This window comes from Aedes aegypti, chromosome 2, assembly GCF_002204515.2.
Source record: "Aedes aegypti strain LVP_AGWG chromosome 2, AaegL5.0 Primary Assembly, whole genome shotgun sequence".
NCBI classification, from domain to species: domain Eukaryota; kingdom Metazoa; phylum Arthropoda; class Insecta; order Diptera; family Culicidae; genus Aedes; species Aedes aegypti.
In genome coordinates this window covers 24914-40851 of record NC_035108.1, presented here as the reverse complement: position 1 = coordinate 40851, position 15938 = coordinate 24914, and the positions used below count along the sequence as shown (strand labels likewise).

At 42.5% G+C, this 15938-nt stretch overlaps 1 protein-coding gene across 9 annotated transcripts in view; it reads right to left on the bottom strand.

The window, feature by feature from the left end:
* LOC5566106 (CLIP-associating protein) overlaps nt 1–15271 on the bottom strand; it is a 33299-nt gene extending 18028 nt beyond the window's left edge. Inside the window, exons 1-7 of one of the 9 annotated variants that reach the window (XM_021839583.1) lie at nt 15067–15265; nt 14703–14762; nt 13339–13710; nt 8012–9309; nt 7766–7953; nt 7527–7577; nt 7170–7319 (exon numbers count right to left, since the gene is read on the bottom strand). In XM_021839583.1, coding sequence (XP_021695275.1) covers nt 7170–7319; nt 7527–7577; nt 7766–7953; nt 8012–9309; nt 13339–13530 — 1879 coding nt within the window. In that variant the 5' untranslated portion in view covers nt 13531–13710; nt 14703–14762; nt 15067–15265. Of the gene's footprint in view, nt 1–7169; nt 7320–7526; nt 7578–7765; nt 7954–8011; nt 9310–13338; nt 13711–14702; nt 14763–15066 lie in introns of all 9 variants that reach the window. The other 8 variants (XM_021839582.1, XM_021839585.1, XM_021839584.1 and 5 more) reach the window with 8 other exon arrangements.
* Between the last annotated feature and the right edge of the window lie 667 nt (nt 15272–15938).

Sequence of the window (15938 nt, the reverse complement as noted above, 5' to 3'; positions counted from 1 at the left end):
GCTGAGTGGGAAGCAGGAATGGATCCAGAAACCAAGAAGGAGTTCGAGAAGGCCGTAAGGCAGCGCAACCAAGTGAGGATGAAGCTGGTAAGAATTAACCGGACGCTGGCCAGCAATCAAGAAATTGGATTGGCACAACTGAATGTGCTTTCCAAAGGACTTTCCGCCACCTACGCCGAGTTTAGTCAACTCCATACCAACATAGTGGGATTGGTACCGGATGAAGCGTTGGAGGAGCAAGAAAATGAATACGCGGATTACGAGGAGATGCACTATGCTGCGTCCAACGTCGTCGAAGCGCTGATTTTGGCAGCAAAGCCAGCTGCTGTCCCTCCAACCAGTGCAACAGCGCCTCAAGTGGTCATCCAACAGCAACCATTGAAGGCACCTATTCCGACGTTCGATGGGAGCTATGCCGCCTGGCCTAAGTTCAAGGCCATCTTCCAAGATTTGATGGAGAATTCAGGGGATAGTGATGCCATTAAACTCTATCACCTCGACAAGGCGCTCATTGGCGAGGCAGCAGGTGTCCTGGATACCAAAGTCCTCAGTGAAGGAGATTACGATCATGCCTGGGAAATTCTGACGGACCGCTTCGAGAATGAACGCGTGATTGTGGAAACTCACATCCGTGGGTTGTTGTCCCTCAAGAAGATGACCTCGGAGACCCACAAAGAGCTTCGAGCGCTCCTGAATGAAGCCACCCGTCATGTCGAGAGCCTCCGCTACCTCGAGCAGGAAATGACCGGAGTATCGGAACACATCATCGTGTATCTGATCATCTCAGCGCTGGACAAGTCAACCCGGAAGGCCTGGGAAAGTACCCAGAAGAAAGGACAGCTTCCCAAGTACTCGCAGACCATCGATTTCCTGAAGTCCAGGTGTCAGATCCTGGAAAACTGCGATGCAGCGTTTCCAACGACGAACCCCACAGTGAAGCCGAGGCAATTCCAGCAACTTTTGAAGCAATCCCAGAAGAGCCATGCAGTTTCCACTACTATTTCGCAAGCGTGCGAGATTTGTGGTGGTGATCATCGGAACATCCAGTGCACCGCATTGGACAAGCTGAGTGCCTCCCAGAAGCAAGAGAAGGTTCGAGCTGCAGGAGTTTGCTTCAACTGCCTGCGTAAAGGGCACCGCTCCCGAGAGTGTCCATCCGATAAGTCGTGCCGCAAGTGCCAACGCCGGCACCACACGCTGCTCCATGATGATGGGGCACCCATCCAAGTGACGAAGTCGAACGTTTCCCTTCCCGTGGAGTCCGTGGTAAACCTACCACCGGTTCCGGCTGCTCCGGAACAACCGAAGTCGGGGCAGATGAATCCTCCTGTGGGCCAGCCTGTGTCCACTACCTGTTCGTCGAACTTCGCCCAGTCGTCCAAGACGGTACTGCTGCTTACCGCAGTGGTGCAGGTGTTTGACAAGCGAAATCAGCCATTCCCATGTCGTGTCCTGCTGGACAGCGGCTCTCAGGTAAATTTTGTGACCGAAGAATTAGCAAATCGACTAGGTTTACCGAAGAAGCCAGCTAACGTCCCGATTACTGGTATCAACGCCTTGCGCACTCTGGCCCGCGACAAGGTAACCCTGAGAATTCGATCCCGAGTGTCCAGCTTTCAAGCCAGCCTGGAGTGCCTAGTGACACCGAAAGTGACGGGCACGATTCCATCGTCCAAGATCAACATCAACCACTGGGACATTCCTAACGGAGTGGTTCTGGCCGATCCTGAGTTCCACACACCCGACAAGGTGGATCTACTAATCGGCGCGGAACTATTCTTCGACATTTTGAAACCGAGTCAGCTGAATCTTGCGGACAACCTTCCGATGTTGCGAGACACTCACTTTGGGTGGATCGTTTGCGGCGTCATCGTCGAGCCTCAAGTCACCAACGTTTCCGTCCAGCAATCTAACCACGCTACCGTTGAAGAGGTCGAGCGAATGATGCAGCAGTTCTGGCAAATCGAGGAAGTGCCAGACGTTCCCAAGCTTTCGTCCGAGGAGTTGGCCTGTGAAGCCCACTTCTTGTCTACCTATCAGCGAGATGAAGATGGACGATTCATCGTGAAGCTACCGTTCAAGCAGAACATCAACCAGCTAGACGACTGCCGCGCTCTAGCACTCAAGAGGTTCCTGATGCTGGAGAAGAGACTTGTTCGCAACCCTGAACTGCAGGCGCAGTACGTGGAGTTCCTCCGGGAGTACGAAGCTCTTGGACACTGCCACGAAGTCCGTGAAACCGATGACTCTCCAAATCAGCTAGCGTACTACATGCCGCATCACGCGGTGTTACGACCTTCCAGCTCGAGCACGAAATGTCGTGTCGTATTCGACGCCAGCGCCAAGTCTTCAGCATCCGAGCTGTCCCTAAACGAAGTGCTGCAGGTAGGACCTGTAGTTCAAAACGATCTGCATTTCATCGTCCTGCGCTTCCGGAAGTTCAAGATAGCGTTCTCCGGAGACGTATCCAAAATGTACCGCCAGGTACTGCATGCGAAGCAAGACCATCGTTTCCTGCGAATCTTTTGGAGACCTCACCCGTTGCAACCGCTGCGGGTCCTAGAGTTGTCTACCGTTACTTACGGTACCGCATCGGCACCATTCCTAGCTACCAGGTGCTTGGTGCAGTTGGTGGAAGAAGATGGCGATGTCTTCCCAATCGCCTCTCGTATCGTGAAGGAAGAAACGTATATGGACGATGTGCTCTCCGGCGCAGACTCGGTGGAAGAGGCCATCGAGGCCCAACAACAACTGAAGCAACTCCTGGAGCTTGGAGGATTCCCCATCCACAAGTGGTGCTCGAACTCCGAAGAATTTCTCGAGCACATCCCCGAAGAAGATCGCGAGCAGAAGAAGCCATTGGAAGAACGAGGAGTGAACGAAGCCATCAAGGTGCTCGGTTTGCTCTGGGACCCGAGTGCTGATACCTTGTTCATCGCCAACCATCCGAAGGCCACGACAGCAGCCGACCAGCAACGCGTGACGAAGAGAATGATGTATTCGGATATCGCCAAGTTCTTCGACCCTTTGGGTTTGGTGTCGCCGGTCATAGTATTGGCGAAGCTCCTGGCACAGCGACTGTGGCAGCTCAAGATCGGCTGGGACGATCCGGTCGACGAAGCAACAGAACAAGAGTGGCAAGAATTGCAAACATCGTTGTCACATTTGCACCAAATCGATATCCCGAGATGCGTAACCTTCAATGAAGTGATTGCGTATGAGCTGCACGGGTTCTCCGATGCCTCCACCGTGGCGTACGGGGCCTGTGTCTATCTGCGAAGCTTGTTTGCCGACGGTTCGGCGAAACTACGACTCCTCACCAGTAAGTCCAAGTTGGCTCCTCTGCATGACCTTTCCATTCCTCGGAAAGAGTTGTGCGCCGCTCTCCTGCTCACCCGGTTGGTGCAAAAGGTGTTACCAGCCCTGGACATGACGTTCCGGGAAATTGTGCTGTGGTGCGATAGTACGATTGTCCTGGCCTGGATACGAAAGCCGCTCAACCAACTACAGCTGTTCGTACGAAATCGAATCGCTGTAATCCAAGAGAATACCGGAGACTACAGATGGGAGTACGTCCGGTCCCTGCAAAACCCCGCTGACATCGTTTCCCGAGGCCAATTACCCGAAGCACTGAAGAACAATCAGCTTTGGTGGAATGGCCCTGACTTTCTCCAAAAGGTGGACTACGACGTCGACTTGCCCCAGTTCGTTCCAGACGATCAGTTGCCCGAACTCAAAGGAGTGATAGCCAGTCCGGCTGTAAGTATCGAACCGTTTCCATTTTTCTCCAGGTTCAGTAGCTTCCGAACTATTCAACGTATCATGGGGTACGTGCTGCGATTCGTCAACAACTGCCGAAACCCTCGCAATCAGCGCGTATCAAGCCGGCATCTGACCGTTGGTGAACTTCGTCGGTCAACTGAAGCCATCCTCCACGTAATCCAACTCGTTCATTTGGCGGACGAGATTAAGCGAGTGAAAGCCAACGAACCCTGTAAGAGACTCGCCAACCTTCGTCCGATTTACTCTGATGGCCTATTGAGAGTGGGCGGCCGTTTGGATCGCTCGCTGCTACCCTTCGAGAATCGTCATCCCATCATCTTGCCGGATAAGGATCCGGTTGTACGCCTGTTGGTGCAACAGATGCACATCGAACTGCTTCACGTCGGGCAGACCGGCCTGATGAACGCCCTGCGCCAACGTTACTGGCTCCTGAATGCTCGTTCCACCATTCGTTCGATCACCCGTACATGTGTGAGATGCTTCCGAGTCAACCCAAGCAACAACAGCCAGCTAATGGGTAACCTGCCTGCTGCCAGAGTTGTACCATCACCTCCGTTCGCCGTCACCGGCGTAGATTACGCCGGCCCGTTCATCATCAAGCAAGGAGCGCGCCGTCCAGCGTTAATCAAGGCATACGTCTCCGTCTACGTGTGCATGACTACCAAGGCTGTCCACCTGGAAGCAGTGTCGGACTTGAGCACCGATGCTTTCCTGGCGTCCCTTAAGCGTTTTATCGGACGACGAGGCATGGTTCAACAGCTCCACTCGGATAACGCCACCAATTTCCGAGGAGCCCACCACGAGTTGAACGAGCTATACCGACAATTCCAAGACCAACAATCAGTATCGACCATCGAAGACTTCTGCCGCTCCCGTGAGATTGAGTGGCATTTCATCCCGCCGGATGCACCGGAGTTCGGCGGCCTCTGGGAGGCCGCAGTAAAATCTGCGAAGACCCATCTCAAGCGCATCGTCGGCAACGTCAAGCTAACGTTTGAGGAGCTAACCACCGTCTTGGTTGAGATCGAGGCGGTACTCAACTCTCGACCACTGTTCACCATCTCTAACGACCCTGCGGACCCGCTGGTGATTACACCGGCCCACTATCTTATCGGCCGTCCGCTCACCGCCATGGCCGAGCCTTCCCTAGAGAATGTCAACGCAACCCGCTTGACTCGATGGCAGCATCTCCAGCTCATGCGAGAACATTTCTGGCGCGCCTGGAGCCGGGAATACCTCAACACGCTGCAGCCAAGGAAGAAGAATCTCCGAACTGTGCCCAACATTAGGAAGGGCATGGTAGTTCTACTCCACGATCGAAATCAACCTCCGCTCTACTGGAAGATGGGCCGTGTTACAGCGGTCTACCCTGGTGACGATGGCTTAGTCCGAGCTGTCGACGTCTACCACAGTGGTTCCACCTTCCGCCGCCCAATCAACAGGCTGTCAGTGCTACCTATCGAGGACAACCAGCCTGGTTCCGACCAACCGATACGTAAGGATTGTTGAGTACCCTCAACGGGGGGTGTATGTTCCGTCTCCCGACGGAAGCGCAAATCATGCACCACCCTATTCCCATGCATACCCATCACCACCCTATTGCCAATCAGTGAGCGACACGCGTTCGCCAGCGTGGTCGACACCGAAACGTATGTCGGTTACATTTTCCCACCACTTTCTGCTCAAGCCAACCGCAGTCCCAACGGCTGCATCAGTCAATTTTCACCCGACGCCGAGTACGCATCGTTTGCGCACCAGAAGTGAAATTATTAATCGCAAATGTAAAGTAGAGAATAAAGTTAATAGTTGTTAGCGTAGCCGTTCGCGTTCAATTCATTCGCACCCGAAGAAAAGTTGGCCCTTGCCAATCCTCCCGCGGAAGTGATCCTTTCGCCGCGAAGTGTTTTGTTCCGCCGTGTTCCCCCCATAGTGTTTTACAGTCCGCTGCCTTTCGACCCACCCTGCTGGGCTCGAACACATGTTATTCACGATAAGTTTTGTTTAAATTTTGTGTAGGAACAAATAGAATACGAATTTAAATTTTGTGTAGGAACAAATAGAATAGAAGAATTTGTATAATACGAAAACGATTTTTATTAGCTATGTTGCGTGTCGCGAGATTTTGAAAGGAACAATGACATTACATGGTAGCAACAAAAATAAAAGTTGCGTGACAAACAAATGACATCGTTCACAAATTACGTAACGCTCTATGGAGAGTAAAAAGTTGGGTCAAACGTTATGACCAAAACAAAAATAAAAAAGAAAAACATTTCCATGCTAAATGAAGTCTGTAGGTGAGGGAATAAATTAAAAATAATGAAAATGACCATAATGTACCAAATGCAGCATGTGTCATATGAAATAACGCAATGAAAATGAGAAAAAAGTCGTGAAACTGCAATTAAATGCATTTTTATGGTTTAACTAGTTAAAACAAAACAATCAATAGACCGCTTCTGGCCAAAAGTTCCTAGTGTCATTTGAAAGTCATAAAATAGCCCTTTCAAAATCACAAATCGCTAAGTGCGTCAATTTGCGTCCAAACTAATGCTATTAGTCCAAAAAAGCCCCATAAAAATCGATTATTTAAAAATAACTATTTTACCATAAGAGATAGCAAGTTGCAATGTTCAGCAAAAACATGTATTTTTGGTAGTTGAACAACTTTGTAGAAGGCACAAAAAATTTCAAAAATGTTAGAAAAAAGCTATACTAAAATTTTGATTTTCAAGGGTCATTTTAAGAAAAAATGACATATATTGTAATGTATAAGAGATAGAAATTTGGTGTCTTCGACAGTGTCTTGAATTAACATGTGTTACAACTTTGCTGAAGACAGATAAAAAAAATATTTTTTTATCTCACTTTTAGCCGCCAGGTGGGCTAGTATCAAAAGAAGCACTTTTACAAATCAAGAAACTTCCCTGAACAAACTTTTTCGCTAAAACCAACGGTTTAGACGCTATTCTATTTCGATCACAAAATCGGCAAAAAAAAATCACTGTCATGGGAAAGAGAGGGTTAAACTTCCGTGTGGATGATGTTCTGGAACCACGGCATGTGCGACAAGACCCTTTACAGTTCATAATTCCGTGCATACAAAACGAACTAAGGAATGGAATTAAGAACCGTCAAAAAGATTATTGGAATTAAGACCATTAAAAAAACTAATTATAGGTACTAATAATAAATAATATTACAGGTACTAATCTAATCTGCTAATACAATCACATTTTTATTGCGCATGTTTCCGTTCTAGCCGCAATTTTTGAATTGTGTGAACGGAATTAGGATTTTGAAAAAGGGTGATTGCACACCAATTATATTGCAATTTAATGAAGCAGTGTAATTTACAATAAAAATATAAATTCAATAAAAAACACCTCTCGCTGGCACTGTATTATCTCGATGCGCAACTGGAATTCCACTACGATTACGTGAATATGTCCTAGGTAGCGACGGAGTTCTTAGCAACTTTGAAGAACTGGATTGCCCACATGAAAGGTTTTCGGTACTAACACTTGTTGCATTGCCTGTTCCGAAATTGCCAAGTATTGTACGAAACCATTTCCGAAAGTAAGCGTGCGTAAGAAGGTAAAAACAATTTCATATTTGACTAGGTTTCATGAATTTCTCATCGTTTGGATGGTACATTACTCGCAAAAAATGTAGAACAAGCTATGTGGTATTTGGCAAGCTTCTGCACAGTCGGATTATCATTGTTTAAACAAAATAATTACCTGGGGGTTGTGTAGAAGCGGGACTTCTCAGTCCTGAAGATTGTCTACGTTCTGGAGGTTAGCATAGAGTAACAAAGAAAATACAAAATAGGATAATTCTATTAAACATCACGACAAACATAAACTGTTACTCAAAATATAGAAATATGAATGTTGACGTTAGATTTGTTAGCTTTTTTAAGACACGAGCACCAACAAATACACACGTTATAAATGCAGGACAGAAACTAAACACATACTTATCACGCCACCAGGGACAGAATTCAAGCTACTATTGCTGCCTCGTAAACTAACACTCATAGAATTGGTACCATTTGTTCCCAAATTATCTCGGTCTCTCTCCATCATACGTTGCGTTGCGGGGTCTAACGATGAATACAAATTATCAGCAAGGTCCGGAAAATGCCGTCGAAAACTCCAGAAGGCGCTGAAACGAAAAACGAATCATGTTTAAATGAATTATTTGATTATATTATATTATCTACCATCGACTATGCCTCCTTGCTTCACTATCTGCATCCGATATTCCTTTGCGTAGAGCATCTCTAAGTAGTGAACTATTTTTTTCCAATGTTTTTGTTGGCCATTCGTCGAACAGCAGGATCATTATTTCGCACAATGTACTGCGGATATCCTTCGACTTGGATTGCATGAGATTCTGAGTGATTATTGGCACTATTTTTGGAGCATGTGTATGCTTGATCACATATTTGAGGGCGATTATTCCTGCCGATGATATGACTTTCGCAGAGTTTTGTATTAAATTTATTAACTCTTGCAAAATGTATATCACAAACTGATCTAATCGATTTTTCAGTAGCTTGCTCATATAAGCCAAAGTTATGCAGGCTTCCCGAATAACTTGTGATCTCAGTTCTTTCAGTATGTCAAGGAATGCAATTGACAAGTCTTTAAGCTGTTGAGTGAATGTTGGCGAATTTTGCACGTTGATCATTAGAAGAGATCGTATTTTTTTCAGCGCATCGACTCGCTTTTCCCAGTCCATATTTTTGTCACCTACAATTGTATTAATGGATTTCATATGTTCATCCATATCTCGTTGTGAAAATATTGTCAATTGAGGGACATTTTCGAACGAATTTTCAAATATTTCCACTGATACAGCACCAGCTGCTAACAAATCCCCCGATCCTTGCGTTTCGAATAGCGGTTTGCGTGGAGTTGCTGATGGAGTTCTCTTTACCAGTCTGGTTGGTCTTGCAACAATGGCGTTGTCCACATCATCATTCGTATTGGCTGAACTGATTGCTGAAGGGAGAAGTAATCCATCGTTTTTCGTTTCGTCAAATTTTTGTTCAAGAATGATAAACTTTGCAGCCGGCACGTCTCTTTTCCGTAGATCGATCCGTAGTTTATCGCCGACATGCTTGTAGATTTCAACCAATGTTTGCACTGCTGCATCTCTTACAGTAGGAGCCGGATCTCCAAGAAGTAAGACAATGGGCTGTATGTACGTTTTTACAGACAATGATTGAGTGCCATATTCATTAAGAGCGTTGACAATGGTTTGCAAAAACTCCTCCCTAACTTTAGCATTCTTATGTTTGAAGCAAACAGTCAACTTATCAAGTAATGACTGTGGTGAAACCACTCGACATTCCATCAGCTTATGCAACAGCAACTGTGCTTTCTCTCGAACAGTATCACGACTGTCTCCTAATCGATCCACAACATGTGGCAGGATTGTTGAGGTATACGCGTTAAAGTCTTGACCAAGGCGCACGATCAGTTCTGTGAATGCCTCCAATGCACGTTGAGCAATCTGAAAATATGAGAGAATGATTTCGTTTATCAGTTTGAAGTATTTGTGAAACAATAAGAGACTAAGGTTACCCAAAGTACACACTTTTTGTGGTAAAGAAAGATAATGTTAAAAATAATGTTGTTTTTTTTTTTAATTCAAGTATTTGTATGTTTCGTAATATAATTCAAACAATAACAAGTATTGGTACAATTCAAAACAAATATTTTCAATTTTTATTTTAAAAACAATAAGGGGCTTGGGAGGAAAAATGATGCATTGAAAAAAAATCGTACATTAGACTGAAAGTTAGAAGAGGCTGAATATTTTGGTTGATTCTGTTACTATGTGATACTAATACGCACCTCGCGAAAGCAATTTTGAATTATTTTTTGGCTGCATTATTGTCCATTCCACACGTAAGTTTTATAAAAATGGCGTTTACATTAAAAAATTACAGCGATCTCATATTTTATTACCTACTAAATTTTCTTGTTCTAAAAACTAGAAACATTCTGAATCTGAAATATTGACGTAATTTTGTTAAGAGGAAAATAACCATATTCTTGTGAATTTGAACGAAAACACTGGTTTTTATTTTTTTGATCAGAATGATGGATTCTCTAGCCTTACAAGACGACTGAGAATCATTATTTTGAAATTGAAAATTTCGATCAAATTTGACACAAGGAATCAATAATCATAATAGACCTTGTGTTGTCTAATCACAAACAAATCATTAATCACCTAATATTTGAATGTCTTCATTAATCATACTTTAGCTTAATTATCATTCACAGTCATTGATTCTTCTACCGCCAGCTTATTTTTTATTTATATTTTTTTTGTCGCGATACTGGGACTTTCAATCTGCCCTAAGCTCCTTCCAAACATTTGTTTTCATAAGCCTCTATCGCGTTCATTACACAGACGTTTGAATTGAAGGCGCTTTACAAACAGTTTAACTTTTGAGACACTCTGCTATGATTATTCAACCATGATAATTGTGCTTGTTTGGAAGCACACGCTCAAAAAAGCGTTCTGGAAAACGTGAACTGTCAAAAATACACCGTGAACTACCATCATGGACCGATGCACGAGTTCACTATTTGACGTTTGAGCGGTGCCGTGTTATTTACGTGACGATGGCAACAAGTGAATTCGGCATCGCTCAAACGTCAAATTAGTGAACTCGTGCATTGGTCCATGGACTCATCAGTTACTCATCGAGTGCGACATATGAAAATTTCGACATTTTGTTGTAAAAAGCTATCGAGGACAAGGCGCAGCAAGGCATTTAGAAAAAAATCTATTTCCGGATTTTCGATATGGAAGACTTAGTCGATTCAAGCCTTTATCATCTTATTCCATTAAAAATTTTAGAAGGAATTTATAATTTAAGGTGTTACTTAGATCTTGGTTATAGATGATTGAAGTGTAAAAGCGTTGCAAGTTCCCCCGTTTGACGGTTATGTATCGCATAACAAAAACAGCAAAATATCATAAGAAAAGCAAAAAAGCAAAGACACATAAAAACTATAGGATCAAAAGTACAGCTCTTGCGTAATTATGCTGCTCATTTGACAAAATTATTCATGTCATCAAAAATTATATTGCTATGTGTTTTAAAGAGCATTTTTTTTATCGTAGCATTGTTAAATAGAGATGTATCGAATATACGGCTGGCCAAATATTCGGTCCGAATATCTCGATTATTTTGATTTTGCCGAATATTCGGTTTGCCGAAATAGTTACCGAATAATAACAAAACAAGCTAAATTGTAATAAAACATTATGTTTCACACGAAGGAAAATTAAAAAAAAAATCAATTAATTCATTCAAGTAATGTACATTGAATTTTCCTATTGGTGGTGCGAAATTCGTTCTTCGGAATTACGGTGACTAGACTGCTTAATACATAAGCCATTCTCCGCAAATCATTTCATCTTGCATGGGTTGTAAGGTACAGCTTGTAAATATATACTCCTTTAACCCGTATAGGCCTGAGTGAAAGAAAAATTACTAAAACTCTCACCGCTCAGCGAGGACTTAACGGATTTAAATAATTTTTTGTCAGTATACTGGCACACATATCTAGTTTCTAAAAGTGGCCAAAGGATTTCGGGAATGTTCATGTGTCCGGAGTTATTCAGGTGGGTTACTGGGTCAGGTCGGCTGAAAAGGGTGCTGTACTTCTGTGCCCCTGGAGGTAGGAAAATTTTAAGTTACAGATAATAGCCTGAATCGGCTATAATGTGGCCACTATATCAAGGAATTTTAAGAAAAACGCATCAGCGTAAACCTGTAGAGAAACGATTGAATTGGATAACCTTGTGTCCTGCATTTGTTTGACCCTTGAAATAACAATTATGGATCCCCAGGATGCCTCAAATTTACGACAAACTGGCCAATTTGTATCTAAACATATGTGTCAAGCCCATGGGAACGTATTTCAGTAAATTATTATGTTTAATCTCTATTGTTAGAGAATTGAAATGGTTAAGTATCCAACAAATCTATAGCCGGTTCTTTAGGGCATTAAGCCCGAGTGGTCACATCCAGTACATTCTAAACGGTGCTTACCTCTTCATTTATAATGTTCAATATCAGATCTTAATGATTTATGCAAATGAAAATGATTGCCATTGCAAATAAATAAAGACAACTTGGCGTGTCCCAAAGAATAGTCCTTTTTTACCCGACTTGACCCAGTGATCCACCAGAATATCTCCGATCACAGGAACATTCCCGAGATCCCTTGGCCACTTTAAGGAACTAGATATGTGGGCCAGTATACTGACAAAATATTATTTGAATCCGTTTAGTATTCGCTGAGCGGTGAGGGATTTAGTATTTTTGCTTTCACTCAGGCCTATACGGGTTAAACTACATCAATTATCTTGGGACTTTCCTCACTTTTGATATTTTTACGACACCATTCACATTCTTTCTGTGGTATATTTGCTCCTATATTATATAAAGCACTTCCAGAAGTTCTATGAGGAATCAAGCGACGTATTTCACTAGTTTCTTAAAAAATAAAATGGATAAAAATGCCATCAATAAGATACAACTCCCTAACTTAAGAAATAGAAATCCTCAGAACTTACAATTTTTGCAATTTTTCCAAATGGGTTTGAAAGCTCACGATTATTCCAATCAATTCTTCACCGTGAAAGCTTTCCCTATTGAAAAAATACTAGCTTTTTTGTTTCAGTTAATATGAAAAATGTTGTTTTCGTGAAATTGAACGAACATATGGGTGTTATTCGAATAAATTTAATGGTTTTATTTGACCGAATATTGAGTGGTTATTCGGCCCAATATTCGTTTGGCCGAATAATGACATTTCAACTATTCGGTATTCGGCCGAAAGCCGAATAATGCTATTCGATAAATCTCTGTTGTTAAATAATGTGGAACTCCATTTGTATGTTCAGTAACAACAAGCTACATTCTCGGTTACCAATGGCTTTTAGAGCAAGATCATAAGTTATGCTAGAACTTATATATTTTCAGTCGTTTTGTTCTTTTCGTCATGAGACGGTTCGTCGACCATACCTTCTGAAATACGGTAGTAAAATGAGCTTACATGCCAAAAGTATGTATGTACATGTTTAGCCCAATATTATTCAAATCAATCAAATTAACATCACCAAGCACATCACTGAAAATGCTTCGAACTGACAATAAATAGTGCAGCTAAGTAGAATAATCAGCAATATTTTTCAAGGAAAGTCATTTTCATGCCAAACTGAAGGTGTGGTCCACCTCAACCCGTTTTCCTCTAAGAATGGACGTTTGTCTGACCTTTCTAAATATTACCATAGCGCATCATATATTTCGATGATAACTTCAAACAGATGCTTTGGCCAACGCCCTAAATCTGAATTGCTTTGGAATTAATAAGTCAGTGTATCGTTCGAACAGACAGATGGAAGGTAGACTAGGATCGGCACCACCCAAGCATGCAGTTAGAGGTAAAGCATAAACAACACGGCACAAATGTACAACCAAAAGTGATGAGAGAATATAAGATAACTCCATACCTTGAAATGACTTCCTATCATCCAGGGGATTAATCCATCTATGAGAAGTCCTAGATCAACGCATTCTATCGAGTTCTCCGAATCGTTGAGATATAGCACAAGATCTTCCGCAAGTTGTGCTTTTACTCGCATGTCCGCTTTGGCCATCTGTGTGATGAATCCATCGATATCCGTTGGCTTATGATAGGCCATCCTTGCTCACTTATTTTTTGTATGATTTTATGACTGGGATTATTTGGAATGTCTTTTGATGTATTCTTGCACTTTTTATGAATATACTGCATTTACTGCTATTTTATATCAGCACACACTTTTCACTGATGGCATCTTTGTATAGATCACCAAACACTCTACACAAGTTAAAATTTCAACCTGCAATCAGAAAAAGAAAAAAAGAATTCAGTTTGATTCAAGGAACGTGTTTTTTTCAAGGGTGGAGGGCGGCTGTCAACTGGGAGTAAAATTGAAAAGCCGCCAACCTAAGTCCAGAACCAGTTTTAAGGCTTAACGCGGAAAAGTAAAAATCATTCTTCGCAAAATTACAGGTAATCAATGCGCTTGAAAGAAATTGTTTGCAAGCAGTTATTTGCTACGTGCTACAGCAGTGCGCTGTTGGCAATTTAATCAGAAAATTCTGCTAAATTCCCAAAAAAAGATGTTTGCGAGAAAATTGATTACGCCGTCACCATTGTTTGGTCGTTATTTTGTATGGTTGTTTACATTTTAGAACCAGCGACCAAGGGTGGAGGGCGGCTGTCAACTGGGAGTAAAATTGAAAAGCCGCCAACCTAAGTCCAGAACCAGTTTTAAGGCTTAACGCGGAAAAGTAAAAATCATTCTTCGCAAAATTACAGGTAATCAATGCGCTTGAAAGAAATTGTTTGCAAGCAGTTATTTGCTACGTGCTACAGCAGTGCGCTGTTGGCAATTTAATCAGAAAATTCTGCTAAATTCCCAAAAAAAGATGTTTGCGAGAAAATTGATTACGCCGTCACCATTGTTTGGTCGTTATTTTGTATGGTTGTTTACATTTTAGAACCAGCGACACGTCGGGGTAGCAATAAAGAGCCGCCAGTTCCACCCTTGCCAGCGACACGTCGGGGTAGCAATAAAGAGCCGCCAGTTCCACCCTTGGTTTTTTTTTTGTTTCAGACATTGATGTTGTGGGTGTCACTAGAGAGACAAAATTGCGGTGTATGATCTAATCATTGGGATGTGTAAATAAATATTTACGAGTTGATTACGCACCATTTAGAATGTATTGGTATTGTTTATGGATGTCAAGTGTAATGTGTGTGTTTCCATAATGCAAAAAATATAAAATAAATGAAAAATCACGTATGAATATGCCCGATGTTACATACTTTATAGGATAAAAGCCGAGATTTAACATGAATTTCAGTTTATTAACAATCATCTGCCAGCTGTAAATGAAAACTGCACTTTGAAATGCGTAGAAATCAAACGCGACGGAAAATTAAGGAGAAAAGCAATTTAAATGCACACTTGCGGCACATAGAAGAGAGTACCGTTAATTGGATCGGTGAAATTTAAGAAGTAACAATGAAATTCAATTTAAAAGTCCAACAATATATTTTATGTCACGAAAACAAACGAAAAACGGGAAAATAACATTAATTATACTACTGATTCGTCATCCATCTTGAATGGTTTGTATTTTCCAGAAACCAGTGCACTTAGAAAGGAAAAAAAAATGACAATCCTTACATAAAATTCAACGTAATTTATCAATTCCTGTCGCTGTCTTTGAACTAATTACACGTTATGATCAATATATGTAACCTTTTAATCCACTTTTACGCGAAAATTCACTGAATTTGACCAAATTTATCTCGATCCATAATATTTTCACTTCACGGATACGACAGCAGCAAACTCGGCGATGGCTATGACATTTTAACAAGGGGTGAGAAAATGGGCGACGACCGCATCCAAAAAATCAATTCCAAGGTTCGTACAAAAGGGTAAGAAAAACGTTGACCCCACACGGAACCACAAACCAAGCAAAATTGAAGCAGCTTCAGTTCGTCCCAGGGTGGATATACGACTGTCAACTATAACTATAATGCGGGTAAAAGCCATTCTACGAGACGTTCGGATGACGTTGTCTGGCGAGCCGCTCATAGGCCTTTTCATGTGACAGATCCGTCTATGCATTTGTTTACATCAGTGGAGGACCGGTGCTAACACGGGCCTGTCATTTTCATAGACGAACTGTCAAAGTGCTTCCCGATCAGCTGATTTGAGACGTCATGTGAATAGGCCTATTGTTATTGTTCGAAAAACTAGCTTGACATATGAATGGCGCTGATCACATTTTTGTTAGTGATGACGTTCACTTCACTTTCTTGGCATGTTTCTACTCGGTTTCTATGGTTGATGTTACCAGTAGATAACATAAAATCTTCCCCACCTGCAGAACTAAGTTTTACATGGATAGATTAAAAAGCATGTTGCATACCCAACTAACAATTCACAGCCACAAACAAGCATGCATGTTTAATTATTGTTCAATAATGGTAATGGCAGCTGAATAAAAAATTTGCTCTATAAAGAGCTGAGAAGGTGCTTTTTTAACA